This window comes from Amblyomma maculatum, chromosome 1 (genome assembly GCF_055883805.1).
Source record: "Amblyomma maculatum isolate TAMU_Amacu chromosome 1, ASM5588380v1, whole genome shotgun sequence".
NCBI classification, from domain to species: domain Eukaryota; kingdom Metazoa; phylum Arthropoda; class Arachnida; order Ixodida; family Ixodidae; genus Amblyomma; species Amblyomma maculatum.
Genome location: NC_139344.1, coordinates 229024111 through 229043122, shown reverse-complemented (window position 1 = coordinate 229043122; position 19012 = coordinate 229024111). Strand labels below are relative to the sequence as shown.

General features: G+C 44.9%; 1 protein-coding gene across 1 annotated transcript in view; it reads right to left on the bottom strand.

The window, feature by feature from the left end:
* Positions 1–19012, bottom strand: part of Cbp53E (Calbindin 53E) — a 196455-nt gene that overhangs the window by 35343 nt on the left and 142100 nt on the right. The window contains exon 3 of the mRNA XM_084590480.1: positions 8077–8166. Coding sequence (XP_084446606.1) covers positions 8077–8166 — 90 coding nt within the window. The remainder of the gene's footprint in view (positions 1–8076; positions 8167–19012) is intronic.

Sequence of the window (19012 nt, the reverse complement as noted above, 5' to 3'; positions counted from 1 at the left end):
CTGTAGTTCGATAGTTTCTAATTAAACGTTTGACGTCAATGTGAGCTTCACAAAAACTCGCCATTGTTTCTCTGTTGAACCAGAATACTGGCTTTCCGCACAGAAAGTCATAGGCTGGTTTCCATTTTGAATGTTTCAGCGAGACTGCTTCTCTCCTCCCGGTGGCCTCCGTTGACGCGTTCGAGAGGACACAAAGCGCACTCCGTCTTTTTCTGACCGCTGCTGATTCGCCTTTGCTCTACCAAAAAGAAGAAAAAAAAAGAGAAGAAAGAAACACGCATTGAAAGGAATAATAAATCTTCCAAATGCGTACCTGAAGTTGGTTAACTGAAATAGCTGCCTCTTGGATTTCACCAGACAGCACGACCACTTTAAGTGCCCCTTAGTCAGACAGTCAAGAACACGCGCGCCTCAGAAAGAAGAACGAGGATGTTGAGTATTTTCCACAACCACCTCACAAGGTAAAGCTGGGGCGAAATCCAGATCTTGAAGCTTGTGCAAAGAGCCTTTCGTGCCGTAATAACAGAGCTGGAGACGTAATCGGAAAGCTAGTGGAAGGGGAAGACAAGAGGGTGGAGCTGAAGTTCTGCGGTTCCCCTTCACCCTCAAACGATTTAAGTTCAAGCAGTTTTATGGCAGATCCCGAGATCAGCCCTTTTGCGTCGTCTTTGAAGACTATAAACTGGAACCGCCACTTTCTGCTCAGCATCAATCAATAGTTGCGAAGTTCTGTTCCCAGTCTATTGTACAGGAAAGAGCAACTGTGGCGCAAGAAACGAATTTCAGTATTTGTTTGCTACTATTTTCTTGCTTCAGGTCATGAGTGAGTCGAGAAGAAAACAAAGAGCTGGCGACAACTGTTTGCAGCGGCGAGAAGCGCGTAACCGGCTTCGCAGAAATGGTTGCAAACGAAATTGAAAAGGTTTCACATGCGTATGCTCTTGGCAGGGCTGTGCGCGCGGTAACTCGAAGAACTTGTTTACTGCTTTCATATGAATAATCCACTGGGAAGCCTACGAGTACAGCAATGCTCAGCGCCTTTTCGTGCGCAGCGCGAAGCGTGAGTGAAGCCTGAAAACTGCATCATTCGGCGTCCAGTGCCGATGCTGCTATATATGGATCCGGATTCCTCAGGTAGTCTGTTTTTGTTCGCTCGATAGTCCTGCATGCGTAGAATATTTGTGGGGGAGAATGTTGTGCGCAGATAGAATTCATTACCAGTACTGCTACCCTTGATGCGCTGCAAAATCATACCTAGACACCATGAACATGTAGAATTACACTTCCTTGTAGAGAGAATAAGACAAAAAAAAGAAGACCACCCAGCGTAGCGAAAGCTACGAGGAGCCACTGAATAAACTGTATATAAATAAGACGCTCATATCAGGCAGCAATAAAAATCAGAGAAGCCGAATTCCCCACGCTTCTCCAAAGTAAGAACGCTTAGTAGTTTGTTATATTCGAGGCCTAGCAGGTCGCGGCAGCCAAGGGGACAACCATCCGCAGACTATTTTCGGGTACTACATATGTGCAAATGGATCCGAGGAATCGATAGTGGCGGCTCCTGATTCTGGCAGTTTATTTGGGTACAGAGTATAGGGGATTAAAAGGTAGGAAGCAGCTGTTGTTATGAGTGCAGTGATACTGAGATAATACGCCGAAAAAACCAACTTACGTATATATGGAAGCTAGCCACCAATGCTGTCGCGCTTTCTTTTAATATACTTCGTCACTCGGGACATGTATAAGCCCGTAAACTCTCATTGCATAGGCAAGTGTCCACCCTAGTTGCGGTCATATTTTTACACACTTTCTAATACCACACGCGCTTGCGGTCTTCCTGGGATCAGAAAAGAAAGAGCGCACTGTTTGAATGAATCATTGAAAAGGGTTGCCAATGAGGAGGCGCTGGCGAAGCATCCTCGCCTGTCTTCTGTCTTTCATTACCGGGCGTAAAAGTAGCAACGCGACGCGCGTGCTTTACAAGCCACTTGATGAGCTGCCAGCAGAGCAGAGCCAAGTGTTGAGGTCGCATGTACATAACAGGAGCGCGATTTCTGTTTGCAGCCTCAGGGCTCGGCAAGGCGAGTGACGTCGCGGTAAGCCTGGTCGAAGGTGGGCGTCGCGGCCCCCTCTCGAAGTCTAGCCCTTCGGAAACGGAGCGGCGTCAAGTGTGTGCTCAGGCTGCCGTCGCGAGCCCCGGTCCGACGAGCACTCGAGCTGAGCGCGCCAGTCGTCGAGCTGCGTCAAGGAGGCGGCATTTGCATAATGACTTTCAGCCAAGGTGACCAGCACTCGGGGCTCTTTCACTCACCCCCTCTCTCCGCGAGCGCCGCTTCACAGCACTTCCTTCTTTTCTGAGGAGCTTGCATCTCGAGTACGGAGCGCGACTGCCCCCGAGCCTCTGCGTCGTCCAGATCTCATCAGTAGAGAGCAGCGTCTGCATTCGGACGGGGCCGACCAAATTTCACGAGCGCCCGCGGACTGCTGAGGGTCCTTCGCGAAGGAGAGTCTGAGTTGGCGTCAGAAATGCTGCGTTTGCTTCCGATGCCCTCTAGCGGCCTACTGGCTCAACGTTTTCCCCAACGCTGCTTCTACGTTGAGCGTGTGCTAAAAATGTGGACGCGATTCGCACCACAAGACGACAGGTTTGGCCTAAGATACGCGGGAGACTTTCCGAGTTACGTCAGCGGCCCCGCGTAAAAGCGGTGAGGGCACAGTGCAACTGGTACCGAAGTGTGGCACCCTTACTTCCGGCCGAACGGCCATCATTTTACAGGGTGCAAAGTACTATATCAGAGAAGTCGATGAATCTTAATATCACGCGTTATTGCAGGCTAGAAGATTGCGTGTGTAACAAAAATCCCCCACCGCTTCAGAAGTAACTTTGACGCTGTACACTTGCTTTAAAAAAAAAAAAAAAAAGGTCATTCGTGTTATTCTTTTTATTTTTTTTTTTTTTTGCGAACGGGGGAGGGGGGTTGAACTATTTTGTGCATTGTGTCAAACTACATTTGCTATAGAGCATAAGAATGAGCCCTAACAACACTTCGGTTTACCTTTTTTTTTTCCGATAAAAAAAGATAGTGTTATAACATGAGTGTCACTTAAAACTTTTTTTACCCGCCGTAGTGGCACAGTGGTTACGGCGCTCGACCACTGTGCTCAAGGATGCAGGTTCGAATCCGCTTTTCGATAGAGGGAAAAAGCAAGGCGCCCGTGTGCTGTGCGATGTCAGTGCACGTTAATGAACCCCAGGTGGTCGAAATTTCTGGAGTCCTCCACTACGGCGTCTCTCATAGCCTGAGTCACCTTTGGGACGTTAAGCCCCTCAACCAAGCCCTAAATCTTTTTTTTTTTTTTTTTTTTCAGTTTGCTAATCCTAGTAGTCATTATTTTGTTTTCTAGCTGAAATGTAAGCCTTGAAAAGCACTACTTCGAGTTCACAAGAAGTTTTTCCCCCGAACGGAAAGAAATGGTTGCATCTGTAGTGTTTCAGTAAGCGCGGAAAAGCTTCATGTTGAGTCCGAAAGCTGGTTAAGAGATCCACGAACAAAGCAATAGAGCGAAACGCCTTCACAGCCGTAAAAACGAAGACGGACCTTTCGGTGATGCATTCTTCCTCCGGTCATGGCAGTTTCCGCGGCTTCGTTGACAGCAACTTCTATCGGGCCCTGCCATGGGTGGAAGAATGATAAGGTGCGCAGGAGAGACGTGACGTCGCGAGAAGAGGCAGGGAGCGAGATAGGCGCGGTGGAGAATTCCGGCCGACTTTGGTTGTTTCGCGGGCACATAACTTCTGGCGAGACTCCGGCTTATCCTCTCCCATAAAGGCAGCCAGAAGCGAGCCTTCCATTTTGATTGACCCGACGCTCCCAATGCGGCTCCCTGGGAATCTCTCTTCTGCCTGCGTCTTCGCTCTCCTAGGTCTCGCTGACGTGCACGGCCCCGGTGCGTGCGCGAGGGCCATATATTTCATGGCGCGCTGAGCAGCAAACAGAAGTCTCACTTCTGAAAAAAGACGCATGCGCGGTTGCCGCGTGGCGTCAACACACCCAAGGTCGTCCGGACGCCCGACAGCAACAATGGGCTGTCGAACGATACCCTGCACGTCGCTGGCGGATATTTGGCTAGCGAAGCCTGAGGCGCGTCATGCGCGCGGGCAGAAAGATGAGTCCTTCCCCGGCGGCTCTGCGTCCCGTTTTTTTTTTTTTTTGTTTTAGATAAAGTAGCGATTTCTTTGTTCGCGTCACATCTTGAGGCAAACAATCAGCGCATTGTTTTGAGTTGCGGAAAATTATGACAGATGACATTTTGCGGGCAACACAGTACTATATAAGTGACGCTCTGCTTTCTGACGAGAATTGGTTAAAAGCTTCTAGAAAAAGAAAAACAAGAAGAAAAACGATGATGAAGAAGCGTACATGCACGAAGGACCAACATTTAGGTGAAGAGTCTGGCAAGTTGGAAAATTTTGGTTGCTAATAAGCAACGCGACTTGGACCAAGCTGCACGTTTTGATGTGAAGACGCGGTCTGTGCGTGCGATGATGATCTAAAGGAGCACATTGGCTAAGCCGTATGCATACATTTAAAGACTTGAACAGACTCTTTTCTCCACAAGTCTACTCGAGCCCGCGCGCACAAACACATTTTGCAGTCGACTCGGCGTTCCAAGTGCTCTCGCAGATTCTCGCTTAATTATTTCGGAAGCGCCACCGCGATAGCCCATTTGGACGGCCGAGCGTGGCTGCTTGGCGTTGGCCGGAGCGTTGCCGCCGCGGCTTCCAGTCTCGGGCGCTGAAAGAGCTGCGCTTGCCGCGAGGCAGTGCGGTCATTTCGCTGAGGCAGCGCGAGGTCGTCGCGTTTAGGCGGCGCCTGCTGCGGCGCCTTGAATGATGCCAGTGATGAGCCTCCCGCCGAGAGTTGCCAGGCCGACATTTTCTACGCGCGGAGCTCGCCGCGCGTACGCCAGACGCGGCACGGATATTGCTGCCGCGTTTTGCTTGCGCGCGTCACAGCCACGTAGATGAGCTCGGGAAGACAGCTTGAACAGCGAAAGACGAGCCATCCAAGCGACTAGCACCCCATATGTGAGGTAAAAAAAGAAAGAAAAAAAAAAGGGAAGCGCCTCCTCCAATCTTCTTTGCTGCCTTCCATCTACCGCCTACATGCGAAGCAAAATGAATGATGCGGACAAGCACGCCTTTGTTACCTGAACCATATATAAGCGTTAAAGGTTCACCCATGACAATGAAATATTCCGGAGAGAGAAAGCAGTCTTTCAACGGAGCCGAAATAGAAGATAAAAACAACTGCTCTGGTATGTATTGTCAAGGTACTGTGAACGGCAGGGAAACAAACCTATATAAAAATTTCACGAATGTCTTTCGCGTAGCCTGCACGCATTGAAGGAGGCGAAGCTCCGCGATTGCATGTATTCAACCCTGGCTGAAGCCTTTGCAGCTTGCTACCGAATATTGTGCACATTGTTTTATCTTTCTTTCTTTCTTTCTTTCTTTCTTTCTTTCTTTCTTTCTTTCTTTCTTTCTTTCTTTCTTTCTTTCTTTCTTTCTTTCTTTCTTTCTTTCTTTCTTTCTTTCTTTCTTTCTTTCTTTCTTTCTTTCTTTCCTTCTTTCTTTCTTTCTTTCTTTTTCTTTCTTTCTTCCTTTAACAGTGCGTAGAACGAGTGTGATAGCGACGTCAAATGCGATGTGCTCCCAACCACGCCGTATATACGTATACAACCCTAACGCAGCCCGTTTGCAGCGGGTAACTTACTCAAGAAAGTTCGCTGAACTACTGCGCGCCAGCAGCCTCAGATCCACGTACTTCATTTGAAATGCGAAAATTTGAAACCCACACACAGCGGGCTTCTAGTACGCGGCTGAGTGCGTTGCTCCGAACGAGGTCATCCCGAATTCTGACTTCATAAAGAGCGCAGTTACGAACAAAATGGGATGCGCTATGCGGTCGAGGTGAGCTCCGATTTCTAATTTTGTCTTATGCACGTGCGCATACGCGTTACAGCGTTTCCTACTGCTGTGCGACAAAAATCAGAAACAAGCCAGTGCAAAGGGATCAATTTGCATACCCAATCGTGTTTACAGTTCTTGCGCACTGCTATGGTAATGGCAAAAGTTGCTAAACATTCGAGTCAAGTGAGAACGGTAGCCATGTAAACAGACCTGTTGGCTGTTTTTGCTAGTGATCTTGCGCTGGCTTGTTAAAAGCTACTGGTTCAATTCTGGCTTCATTAACGGCTCGCTGTGGGTCCCGAGCCAAACTAGAGAGCCAAAGCGCATTCGCTATGCGCCGGAGGACGTACAACTTTGTATTGTGGGAGGTACTATGCCACCACGCTTGTTATTCGAGTTTAGCGACATTTAACAGTTTGTCTATTCAAACTCGGTGTGCATACTACACCGGCGTAAACACGGCGTTACCTACTTTCCGAACCGCAGCGCTAGCGGTGCTCATTGAGTTTTTTTTACACGTCTTGCATTTTGTATTAATTAATGAGCCTCACTGTAGCAGTCAGTAAAGAGAGATCGATTTGGTCAAATAATTATTTAGACGCTGTTTTACAAGCATCCGCTGCGTTGTTGCGCGGGCGCGCTTGCGCCGAGCGCAAAGAGACAAGCGAAGCGCAGCGCTGCATGGAGCAAGCGGACGTGCGTGACCATGACGCTCGCTTGTCATAGGTGGTCCACGTCTGGCGGTGCCTCAGCGGCGCACCGAGTCACGTACGCTGGCCGCGGCCGCTATAATCACAGCGCACTGATTCCCCCTTTTCACCTGTTGCACCCAGCGAGGATGAGACGACACGGACCACGCGGTGCGTGCTCTCGCCGGGTTCGCGTCAGTTGATCTCGTCGGAGAACACAAAACTGTGTTCGGAAAAAGTTAACCGCGTGCTACCCTGTGTGTTCAGGCCTTGCTTGTATGTCTTTAACTGTGAGATTTTCACCACTGCAGAACGACTAGATGACCACTGTTGGATGCATTTATATATCGCGCCTTCATCCTTCTCGCATGTCTGAAATTATAAAGTGTAGATCGCACATGGAGTTATTTCTTGCTCAGTTATTGCTACAAATATTGGCATAGCTCGAATACAAAACTATCGCGTTTCGTCATCTCTTTGTTGTGCATGCTGCATTTTAGTTACCTGTATTCGTTTTGAACAAAAAGCTTTGCAACGTCTGAGCGTCTTAATCGTTTATCATGTGCTCTCTTCATGAACGGTATGCATATCGCAAGTCGAAGCGAGAAGTACGAACCTATCGATCTACGGATACAGTATTACTATACCTCTCAATAGTTGTAGTATATGTAATGTTTTTTTTTTTATTTTTTATTTGCAAACAAAGCCGCTGTGTAAGCATTGAACATAACCTGACAGCACGAAATTAACGCGGTGATATTGCAAGGGTGTGTTGTTGGGTTAATGTCTTCTCAATGTCGTAACTAGTAAGGCTAAATAAATTTCTTGTGAATCTGAACATGAATATGAATTCAAATTCTGAGTTAAAACATACGTAAATATAATGTAAATGTAAGCAACATGTTTTTTTAAATCCACTGGCTACGAACACGGTATAACTTATGTTGACGTCAATAGGCTCAATAGCATGTATGAATGGTGCCGAGAATATTTATTTTCACCTACTGGACATCGTACGATATCACAACTCGCTTTCTTTCATAGGTCTTGCTTCGCTTTGCACGTTCAGTATGCGCGTGAGCTTTCATTCGGCAACAAAAAGGAAAAAAAAAAGATGTATAAAAATGTAGCCTAAATAACAAGGTCTTTACAATGGCATCGTTTGATCTAGAAAAGGGGACTTTTATGCGACAAGCGATGTTACATGTTACAGGTGTTGCAGCCCGCAATAGTGCAGAGTGTAATTGCCGCTAGAGTGTATGAGATTGGTGTGTTCCACGCGCGTACGTACGCTGAAACACACAGCGTACTAAAACTTTAAATAGGCATGCGTGCTTTGCGCCGAAAATATAAGAAAACAAAAAGAAACAAACACAAACATATTAAATACACAAATGCCGAGAAGCTTACCTCGCGGATTTCAATCTTTCCATCCTTATTGTCGTCGTAAGCTTCCATGAAGCATTCCTTGAGTTCTTCCAGCATAGACTCTGAGACGACCTGCGCAGAAAGATGCAATGGTTAGTATTTGGTGTAAAGACCTGCCTTTTTTTTGTTACCTCGTGCAAAACGTTGGCGCACCACATAATGAAATAATTTCGCTAGATCATTTTACCTACCGCCGGACCCTGGTTGGTACCGAAAGGAAGATATTTATAATAATCTAGCATATTACCCAATCCTTAACACAAGTATTCACGCCAGTTTCGCCACTGCAGAAGCCAGCAACTCTGCTAAAAGACATACAGCTTTCCACATGACAGCTGTTCTAAATGGGCTTCTGGCTCTGCGAAAAAGATCTGAGCTAGCTGTGTTCGCGTTTGTATAGACAAAAAGAGACCTCAAACGAATTTGATGAACGTCTCTCATTTTAATAAAAAAAGAAATTAAGAGCACCGCAGAATCTGCATTGGAGTACTGCGAAAGCACGGATGCTGCTGTTGGTTGCTTCTGGTTGCTTCTAGTTGCTTAATTCACTTCTTGTTTACCCATTTTAGTATTTCGTACTTTCAAATTGCGCGCCAATTTCTTCCTATGCCCTTTTTTGCCTCTACTTCCGGTTGCGTGACGTCACATCCTTGACATCACATTAATTCACTTCTTGTTTACCCATTTTAGTCTTCGGTTCTTTCAAATTGCGCTCGAATCACTTCCTATGCCCTTTTCGGCTCTATTTCCTCTACGTCACATTAATTCACTTCTTGCTTATTCATTTTAGTTTTTGGTACTTTCAAATTGCGCGCCGATTCCTTCCTATGTCCTTTTTCGCTCTACTTCCGGTTGCGTGACGTCACATCCTTGACGCCACATTAATTCACTTCTTGTTTACCCATTTGTCTTCGGTACTTTCAAATGGCGCGCCAATCCCTTCCTATGCCTTTGTTCTGCTCTACTTCCGGTTGCGTGATGTCACATCCTAGACGTCACCCTAATTGACTGCCTTAATTAACTATTTTAATATTTGATACATTCAAATGTGGCGCCAAGCCATTCGATAATGAGACCATTTTCGCCTTTACTTTCTCATTTCAGCCTCGAATTAATTACCGAATTAACCTATTGTCTTAATTATATTTTCGCACACATCACATCACTCTCTATCGATTGACACCACTCATTAACCTCTACGACTTCTCAATTACTCATAAATGCTGCGGACTCGATTTTCCGTGTTTTGCCTCTAATTAATTACCTAATTACCTTATTGGCCTAATGATTATTTCGTACACAACATTACGTCACCCTCTATCGATTGGCGCCACTCATTAACCTCTACCACTTCTCAATTATTCACAACTGCTACGGACAACTTTTACATTTTCTTGCCTGTAATTAATTACCTGATTAACTTATTGGCCTAATTATTTTTCTTGCAGCAACATTACGTCAGCCTCTATCGACTGACACCACTCCTTAACCTCTACCACGTTTCAATTACCCGCAGCTGCAGCGGACATGATTTTGCGGACGCGGTCTGCGGACACGGTCTGCGGACACAAATCTGTGAACTAGCGAAGTAACGCTTTCGCGTTAATAATTAATTGATTTATTCGTCACAAATAGATATACAGTGCACATAGTTATCGACTTGGCAAACATCGTCTTTTACAAATTTCAAAATGGCTTACACCGTGTCAGACAGCCGATGGGCTTCTCCTCACTCAATGCTTTAATGCGGCAAAGCACGCTTTTCAGGCCGCGCTAGCAAGAAAGTTTCGCCCCTCAACAGAGCGCAACCGCTCAGCTTATTGCACGTCCACTACTTGTTTTGATAATCTTGTTGACATCGGTATACAGTAAAACTCTACGCATTTATTTTCGGCGTGGAAACTGCACACCCACTTCGCCGGCAATCTTTCAGTTACTAACGAAATTTTATTACAGCATGCTTAGATATATTGCACTTAGAAATAGCGGGACTGAAGCACGCATGCGCTGACGCCGCAGCGCACATTCCAGGAGCCTCTGCCCGCACCTTGCGCGGATAGCATGAAACCGTGGTAGTGCTCTTCGAGGCCAGTTTATTATAAATAATGGATGCGGATGGCTTTCGCTCTGACACCTTGTTTTGGCAATAAAGTATGAGCTATAACCTCGAGCTGTGTTTTCCTTTTTTCTCTTAGATCCGCTCGCCATCGTGGCGCTTAGATGGTTAACAAAAGACGTGGCCTTTAGATGTCATAAACACGTAAAAAAATCAATCTTTAGCTCTGCCGCATTGTCTTATTTATTCCGATAGTTTTAGAACGAAAGCCCTTATACGCTCACCACCAAGGACTAAGAATTTTGCCCGACTTTTTTGTGCCTTGCGCACTGATTGGCGAAGCTGTTTTGTGAGGTCACATCCACGTGGCCTCGCGTGGGTAATTCAGACTCAGTCCAGTATAATGGCTTCAAAGCGTGAGTCTCGCCGACAGGTTTTTTAAGTTCGGCAGCCAACAGAGAGAGTGGTGGAGCCTATGACAGAACAATGACTTACCATGACCTCTTGCTGTGCTTTCACAGTAGAAAAAAAAAACAACAACAAAAAACAACAACATTGGAGCGGATTTGAACCGATTTGGTTCGAACCCGGGTACGCGGGTTTAGTCGCCGAGCGTCTTAAACACTGAGCCACCACGACTCTTTTTTTTTTATTATTATTATTGACTGAGCCGCCACAGCAGGTGCTTTGGCTCGTTATAAGTAGTATTAAACATCCGCCAGTTGACGCGATGACTCCCAGATGGCGCCACACATACAGCTGAAAGTGCAGCTTCCTGCGTTTTCGCAATATAATCTGTTTACCAGAGCACCCGTGCCAAATTTAAAATGGCTGCACTCTGAGGACTGCATGCCATGTGCAAGAAATAAGCTTCAGTTCAAATGGCTGTGTGCTTTTTCTCAATACTAAATGAAAACGCATTCTTTCGCGCTGCAACTTTTGTTGAGGGGTCTTTGACCAGCAAGCCGAAACGTCTTTGGAGGGGACCACGCGGACTTGTGGAACGCTACGGTAAAACAGCCTAACAAGTGACATTACAGATGCTGTGTATTACAAATTATTTGATACGGTTTTGTCGTTTCAAAGCCGTGCAAGACACTTAAGTGCAGCCTGTGTAGGTTTACTATACCGTAGAGCGGACATTATTTGCGTGACACAGTACAGCAGAAAGGCTATTAAATAACTAAAACTATTAAATCAATGCTCTTATATTCCAATTTATAGCGCATGATTAAATTGTGAAGTTGAAGGCTGCCAAAGTCGAAGACGAGTCCAGCTTTTCAAATTTCTGAATCGGCATCTCGGTTCGCGGTACAGAATAATACAAACAAACAAACAAACAAACAAACAAACAAACAAACAAACAAACAAACAAACAAACAAACAAACAAACAAACAAACAAACAAACAAACAAACAAACAAACAAACAAACAAACAAACAAACAAACAAACAAACAAACGTTGTTAAAGCTTTTAAGGTTAGCTTTACCAGGCTACATATGAATAAAATGACACCGCTTGAGTGAAATACACGCCTAGTTTACATACTTTATGACACAGAAGACGTTTGTATGATTCACGTGATGACATGCAGCGATGCCATTTTGTCCATGTGCACGGCGGCAAAGCCAACTTAGCGCGCTATCAAAAGCGTATTTTTCACGTTCGGCATTCCGAAGCATTATGCCGACGCAACAAATTGCGTATCCTGGACTCACTTTAATATTCAAAGCTTTCAATTTCGCAGTATAATGTTGCGCCCTAAAATAAAAATAGAGGATTGAGTAGCTAATTTGATTTAATTAATCGTCTTTTTATTCCCCTTTACATCCGCCTGCCGGTATAGCCCACCTGAACAGACCGCACCGGCGTAGCATTTGCGGCTTTTGTAAGGAAATTATGTTTTGAATAATTTGAAACCCTCAGCGTATTAAATTAGCCAGCGTGGTTAAATTTTGTGCGCCATTAGTGGCTTTCATTCCCTTTTAAACTACCTACTGTGATGCAAACCATTAGGCATATTTGAAAAGTCCCAAGTTTCGAAAGTGCTGTGCGATGTCAGCACACGTTAAAGATCCCCAGGTGGTCGAAATTACTCCGCAGCCCTTCACTACGGCTCCTCTTTCTCTCTATCCTCTTTCACTTCCACCCTCCTCCCTTCTTTTAAGCCGCAGTTCAGGTGTCCACAAAATCAAGTGTGACAGATACTTCGCCTTTCCCTTCCTGTGAACCAATAATAATAATAATAATAATAATAATAATAATAATAATAATAATAATAATAATAATAATAATAATAATAATAATAATAATAATAATAATAATAATAATAATAATAATAATAATAATAATAATAATAATAATAATAATAATAATAATAATAATAATAATTAGTTAATTAATTAATTAAAATAATTATTTAAATAAACGAACGGCAGTGCGGAGCAGTTTGCCTCCATTATGTCCCTAGAAGTTGCTTTAAGCGCAGCCTGTTTAGGAAGCTCCAATAAAGATTAGTGAGTGACAAACAACTATTACGCAGAGTCTATACAGCTCGTCTGACCGAAAAGCCATCACCGTCGTCGTAACCCAAACCGAAAAAAACGGTGTTGGAGAAAATGCACACGTGATTTGGTATCAAAATTGTGATGCAACCATATTTTATGCGGCGTTTGGGGTGACGTCATACCATTTCGCTTCCCATTAAGCATCCATTTGTTTCCATAATCCCTTGGAGAAAGTTAGCTTAAACCTTCCACTACTGGTTCCCACCCTTCTTCTTGCTTTCCTTGTAGCTGTTCGCCTGTTTCTTATGCGTCTTGTATAAAATACTTGGGTGTCTTCTTTGACAGTGACTTCGCCTGGAATTCCCATTTGGCTTATCTATGCTCAAGGCTTCGTGCAGTTTCATGAACCTTATACAATATTAGATATTACATGCCACTGTCCGTTCGTAAAATGATTTTGCATGCCTTGGGTTATAGCATACTCCGTCATGGGATTACGGTGTTTGGTCACTGCGCGTTTTGATGGACAAATAGAATAAATTGTATCTTTCGAAATATTTTGAAAATTATTAGCTATGATTTAGGATTCCGGAACTGACCTTTTCAAAGGCTTAAGGGGCTTAAATTTTCGCTCCCTTCTTACAGTAACGGTTATCCTCAGACATTTCTGGTCACACAAGTATAAAGTGGATTATGTTCCTTCGCGTTTCTCCGGCCTATATACCGTTACCGGGTGCCTCACAGCTCCACCAGATGCGGCCAGCGCACCCGCAGTTTCTACATACCATCTTGCCTTAATCAACTACAACCAAGTGCCTTTCGCGTAAAAACGAAGTTTAAATTAAAATAAATCCTTCGTCGTATTAACCTTTAATACTTTGGTCTCTGACCTTTTTAAAGTTCAACTTTGTCCTACATAACTGCATAAATACACAACTAAGCTAAGTAAGCCAAGCAAGAAGAATGTAATTTTGTTTGTTCTGTTGTCCTGTACTCTGCTGATACGTGAATATATCATGTTCCATTTATTTGTTTCATTTTGAATTATTATTACTATCGGAAGATCGGTGTTTCTTGCCTTCGTTACTGTGTACTAGAAGTGCTACTTCACATTGAATTTAGCTCAGGTTACGTGGCTTGTTATTTTTTTTTTCTCTTCATTGCTGTCAGTCCTTTTCTTGCATGTTTCTGCTTAAGTTATTTCAATGTATAATGTGATTTTCAGATATTATAGTTAGTTACCGCTACCTGTCGGCCCGCCCTTCAAGGCACTGCGGCTTTGGCAGGCCAATGATCTAATGCTGTTAAAACTCTGTAATAAAGTTTCTTCTTATTATTATTATCTTCCGGTCAAGGTGGAGGCTTGTTTTCGGCAAGGATTCGAATCGACGACATATGCACCTCTGGCTAGTGTAGGTCTCCACTGAGAAATGGAATACTGCGCCTTCGTTTCCCTCCAAATTCAACTTAAGCAAAATAATATAAAAGTATTGGCGGAATGAAAAGGCGGTGTTAAAAGCCCTTCGCATCTACTCTTAAGGCGAAGCATGAGCGTTCTGAGGACTACAGCGCAGTAGCAAGTTCATGAGCGTCCCCTTCATGTTTTTGAAAGTGACGCTAAAACGAAAAAAAAAAAAAGAACTAACATAAGTTCTTTTTTTAGTGATGAATTGCATAAAAAATACATTCAAGTTGAATAGCATAAGAATTAGCCTGCAGCCTCTTCGTCTACTTCTAGCAAAAAGAAAAAGAAAAGATTAGAAGAGCGAAGGCGGGCGGCTTAGAGCACGAGTCAGCGAAAACTGTTGTGGCTTTTTGGTTAGCCACATAGCCCTACACTCTGCCTTGGAACCAGGCTCAGGTTGCACATTGCTCCACCCTCGTCGTAACTGCCTTTTTTTTTTTTTTTTTTGCACGGGAGCCACACTTTACATTCTTTCCGTGGGGGCTACCTCCCAGTAACCCCGTTTTCTGCACGCCTACCTGTGCACTGGAAAGAGGAAGGAGGAGATGACGATGCTTTAGATAAAAGACGTCAAGTGCGGCGACCGCGAACGCGTTAGGTGCCCCGTCGTCCATGAACACCGTAGTAGGCGCTCAGGAAAAAGCGGCACCGAAAACCTCATAACGTCACAGGCACATGACTTCACGCGGGAATTTCAAACGCCTCACGATGGTCTCGTTAAACTTGGCGTCACGTGTGCAATGGAGGTTATTAAAACATATGCCACGCAATACGAATTAAAGGCGGCAGCACATGAAGCGATTGTTCTCGCTTAAATAACATCCTTGGGTAATAGCCTGTATCTGAACGACCTACGGGTTCCAAGTAAAACACGCTGCCAACTGGATCACGCAGCACACGCGTTTACGGCGTGGCAACAAGCGGAGGCTTATGCGTATGTCGTGTGGACAGTGAACCTCCCAACAAATCTCATAGTGAGACATCAGGTTCGGTTAAATTTTAATAGTTTTAACATAACAAAGTGACTCAGGCTATGAGAGACGCCGTAGTGGAGGGCTTCGAATAAGGTCGACTACTTGGGGTTCTTTAACGTGCACTGACATCAACCAGCACACGGGCGCCTTGCTTTTCGCCTCCATCGAAAAGCGGCCGCCACGTCCTTATGCTTTCACATTCACAGCGCGTAAGTAATCTCTTAAGCGCCCTCCGTAATTTTATGGTTTGTTAGAGTCGCGTAAGAAAGACGCTACTAGCATCTGAGCAAGAACAGTACATACTCTGTCAGTCTTGGTATATATTGTTCCTTTTGTCATTGCAAAGAAAAAGTAAACCTGTAGCTACAGCTTTGGTCTGGGCTCGGGCTCCAAGCTTTCGGCGCACTCAGGTACGCATTAGGCGCAGATATTTTTCCAAAAGGCGGTGTTGCACCGGAGCATGCTGTATACGTACTACCAGTCTCGCACCAAAATCACAAAGCTCGCTGTTCGAAATAATCGCGTTCGCTCCAAGTTTCCGTGATTGCGCTGACGCTCTCTCTAACTTTCTGCCTTTGGCAACACGTTGAGGTGCAAAACAGTTAGAAAAAGTGCGACAACTCGGCGTTGCTTGTTTATCCACTGCTCGCTTTGCTTGTCCCCAGATTAGCTCCGTCCTCTTCGTTTTTCGGGCGGTAATCCAGCGTGTCTTAGAAACTCTTCTCGGGTCGGCGAAGCGTTAGCCACTGGGGAAGCAGTCGCGCGAAAAGGAGCTACGCAGTGGACCGCTCCCCTTTCGCTCTCCTTCGATAGCCGTGTTGTAAACGCACTGAAAGTTTCTGTCTCGTTGAGCGCGGAAGATTGCTCGAGGGCTTTCCTTATCAACCCAGAAATCGGCGAGGCGTTTTGTTGCGACTCTGGCTCTGTCTGCGCCCACTGAGCCCGACAAGCACCAATACGTTTTTACTTTCTGGTCTTAGATCGAATGTCTTGTGGGGCCTCTGCGTAAGGTCAACAAAGGTACTGTACTTAGCGGCAGCTCAGTGACGTTGCGCAGCTTTGCCTGACGTTTGTTTGTGCAGAAAACAGTTGGAAAGTTTTTCTCTACCACAATTAATTCGCAATATTGTTCACGATAAGATGTGCAGTGTAAAAGGGGTTATTTAGCAGGGGCTTTAATGACGAAGTGATTCGGGAGGCTGCTCGAGAAACAAGTTATTTGTGTTCCGAAATAACGGCTTTACCATGGGTTTGTTTTGTTTTTATATAAACTGGACAACGTATAATCAGAAAGGTGTAAAATAGGTGCATATCTTGTACGTACTACCGTACTACTTCATTTCAGCCAGCTTGCTTACTATATTGATAAGTTTTGGATAGAAGACATGTAACATCCTGTCGAAACATTAAAGACTATTTTTCGTGTATCTCTTTCATTCTTTTATGTCTTGTTTCGTTAGAAGTTGCACTAGTCGCAGCAACATTGCATTTCAAATAAGCCACTTGACACTATCTCGACAGCGTAGGCGGCAAAAATATCCCCTTAAAATTATGTTATAGTCTTTCTACTCATTATAACTGATAAAAAAATCATTCTGCCATTGAAGCGTTTTAGTTTTGTGGTTTAAGACTCCATCGTTTTAATGTTGCGTGAAGAACATGTCCTACAAAACTAGCCGCTTTGCAACAGCGTGCTGCATATCAGTTAAAAGAGCTATATATGTAAAATCTAGAACGTAAAAGTAGTACGCTAATTAGCGAATTCCTCCTCTTCTGTCTAATTCCGACTGGTTCTTCTTTCGTAGACTTTTGTTTGTGACTTTTTTTTTTTCCTTTTTTTTCCTTTTTTTTTTTTTTTTTTTTTGCCGGAGGCACCCAAAGTATTCAGATAATGACGGCATGACGCTGGGGATCTCACATTTTCTCAAGCACTTTATTGACCTGAATAATGGCACAGTGTTTTGACCTGGTTTCTAGAATTTATTCTGAGTTTCCACAGCGTGATATTTCCTCTTTTTTTTTTTTTTATATAGATAAGAGGAATTGCTCGCACCACTTGATGTTTCAGCAAACTTTCAGCGGGTTTAATAACCTGTTTCTAGGCTTTTTAGACGGATAATGCATATTGATCCAAATAGCTTGCCTTTAAGCGCGCAAATAATTTCTCCTTTTCGGATCGAAATCCTTGCACTTGTTTCGAGTCAGCGAATCTACGGGTCTATCATGTTCCCACGAACAGACCTGAACTTAATTAACTGGAAGTATCGATCACCCACGTTAATGAAAGCCGCTCACAGACACCAAACAGCAAGATGCTTCTACCTCCACTCGAAATGCGGTGCGGGCTAACTAATAAACCTAGCAGTATCATAAGCAAGCGAATCAAGCCAAGAGTAAAAACGACACATAAAACAAATTCGACGTTTCGCGGATCACAGCAGCGCATCAGTATTGCTCACGCAGCAACTAAAGAAGAGAGAAAGAAACAGAAGGGAAGAGAGACGAGAATACCAAACAAGCGGCAACAAGAGAACAAAATGAGGGAAGCAGCGCCGCTGTGGCCAGAGTAATGGGAGTCGTTGTGGGGATGATGCTTCGCTATGCCGCGGCCGGAGTAGGATGAGCTCACGTCTGCCGCGCTGGGGACTGCGCCTTTACGCGCGCTGAGCACTTTTTACAGCTGCCGTTTGCACGGATTACGCACACACAAGCGCGCGTCAGTGAGCCAGGTTGGCGCACAGGCCATCGGGGCTGGTTCTTGCGGAATGGGCCTCACCTACTCATGGCCCGCCAGCAGCCGACGAGATCGCGTGCTCTCGTCCCCCGGTTGACAACGCCTTCAGCTCGAAACGCGAAGTTAGTGAAATGGAATAGTATGCGGGTACTGTTCCGATGCTCAATAACGTAACATGGGAGGCAACGCGCGCATGTCCAATAGTGTGAAAACTGAGACACGCCGCAAAGCCGAGGACTTGCACTCAGTTGCACGCTCCTCAGTGTTTGTTATTTTCTCGCTTTCGCCAGTCGTTGCGCTGATGTGTGGAGATGAGGGCCTTCGCTTATGGCGCGACCGAAGACTGAGTTTTCTACCCGTTTTCGTAGCGCGCACGAGGCCGTATCATCAGATGCCTCTGATCTTTTTCTTAGACGGCTCAAAATTTGTACAAATGGCATGTCTGGGTAAAACTTGCCCGAGAAGATGTGGCTGCGCAGTTAGACTGATTCGATACGAGAAGCGAGAAATACCTACGTCCTACCATCGGCCGTAGCGTCCTTTTCGGGAGGGGAATCAGTTTTACTGCTGAAATGTATGCAACGAAACGGTGATCACTGTTCGAGTTGCTGACGTAAAACACTACCGGAACGTATCTCGTTTCACGCGAGCCTGTTTCTGACATTTTTCTAATATAACTTTTACTATTGGTTGCAAAGCTGCAATCGGGCATTCATTTTTTTTTTTTTTTTTTTCAGCAAGCTAACTCTCCGAGACTCTCTCCCAGAAACACTGCCTTCCACAGACGTATTATACGTTTACGCGCATCGCACTTTTATCGTAGTTCATGTGGTAGTAAAGCGTGTACTAGTCGGCGACGACGTGACGTAAAGACGTTTGGAAAGCAAATAAAAAAAAAGAGAGAAAAATACAAAAACCAGCGGCGTTAACGCCATTGCCTGCGCCGTAAAATTTACGCTGATTCGCAGCAGCAGAAAATCCCGTTACAAAGTCAACGCGCGAAATAAAAACTTTCTTTACGGCATTGCTCTGGTTAGCATCCTAGCAGCGTAATTGCGGTGCCGGTAATTCTCTTTACTGCGGCGTGACACGAAACATCGTTTCGGCGCGAAGCACCTCCAGGTCGCAACCCTGTTCCCCCTGCGAGCACCTCATCCCCAGCCTTTTCTAGGAACAAAGAA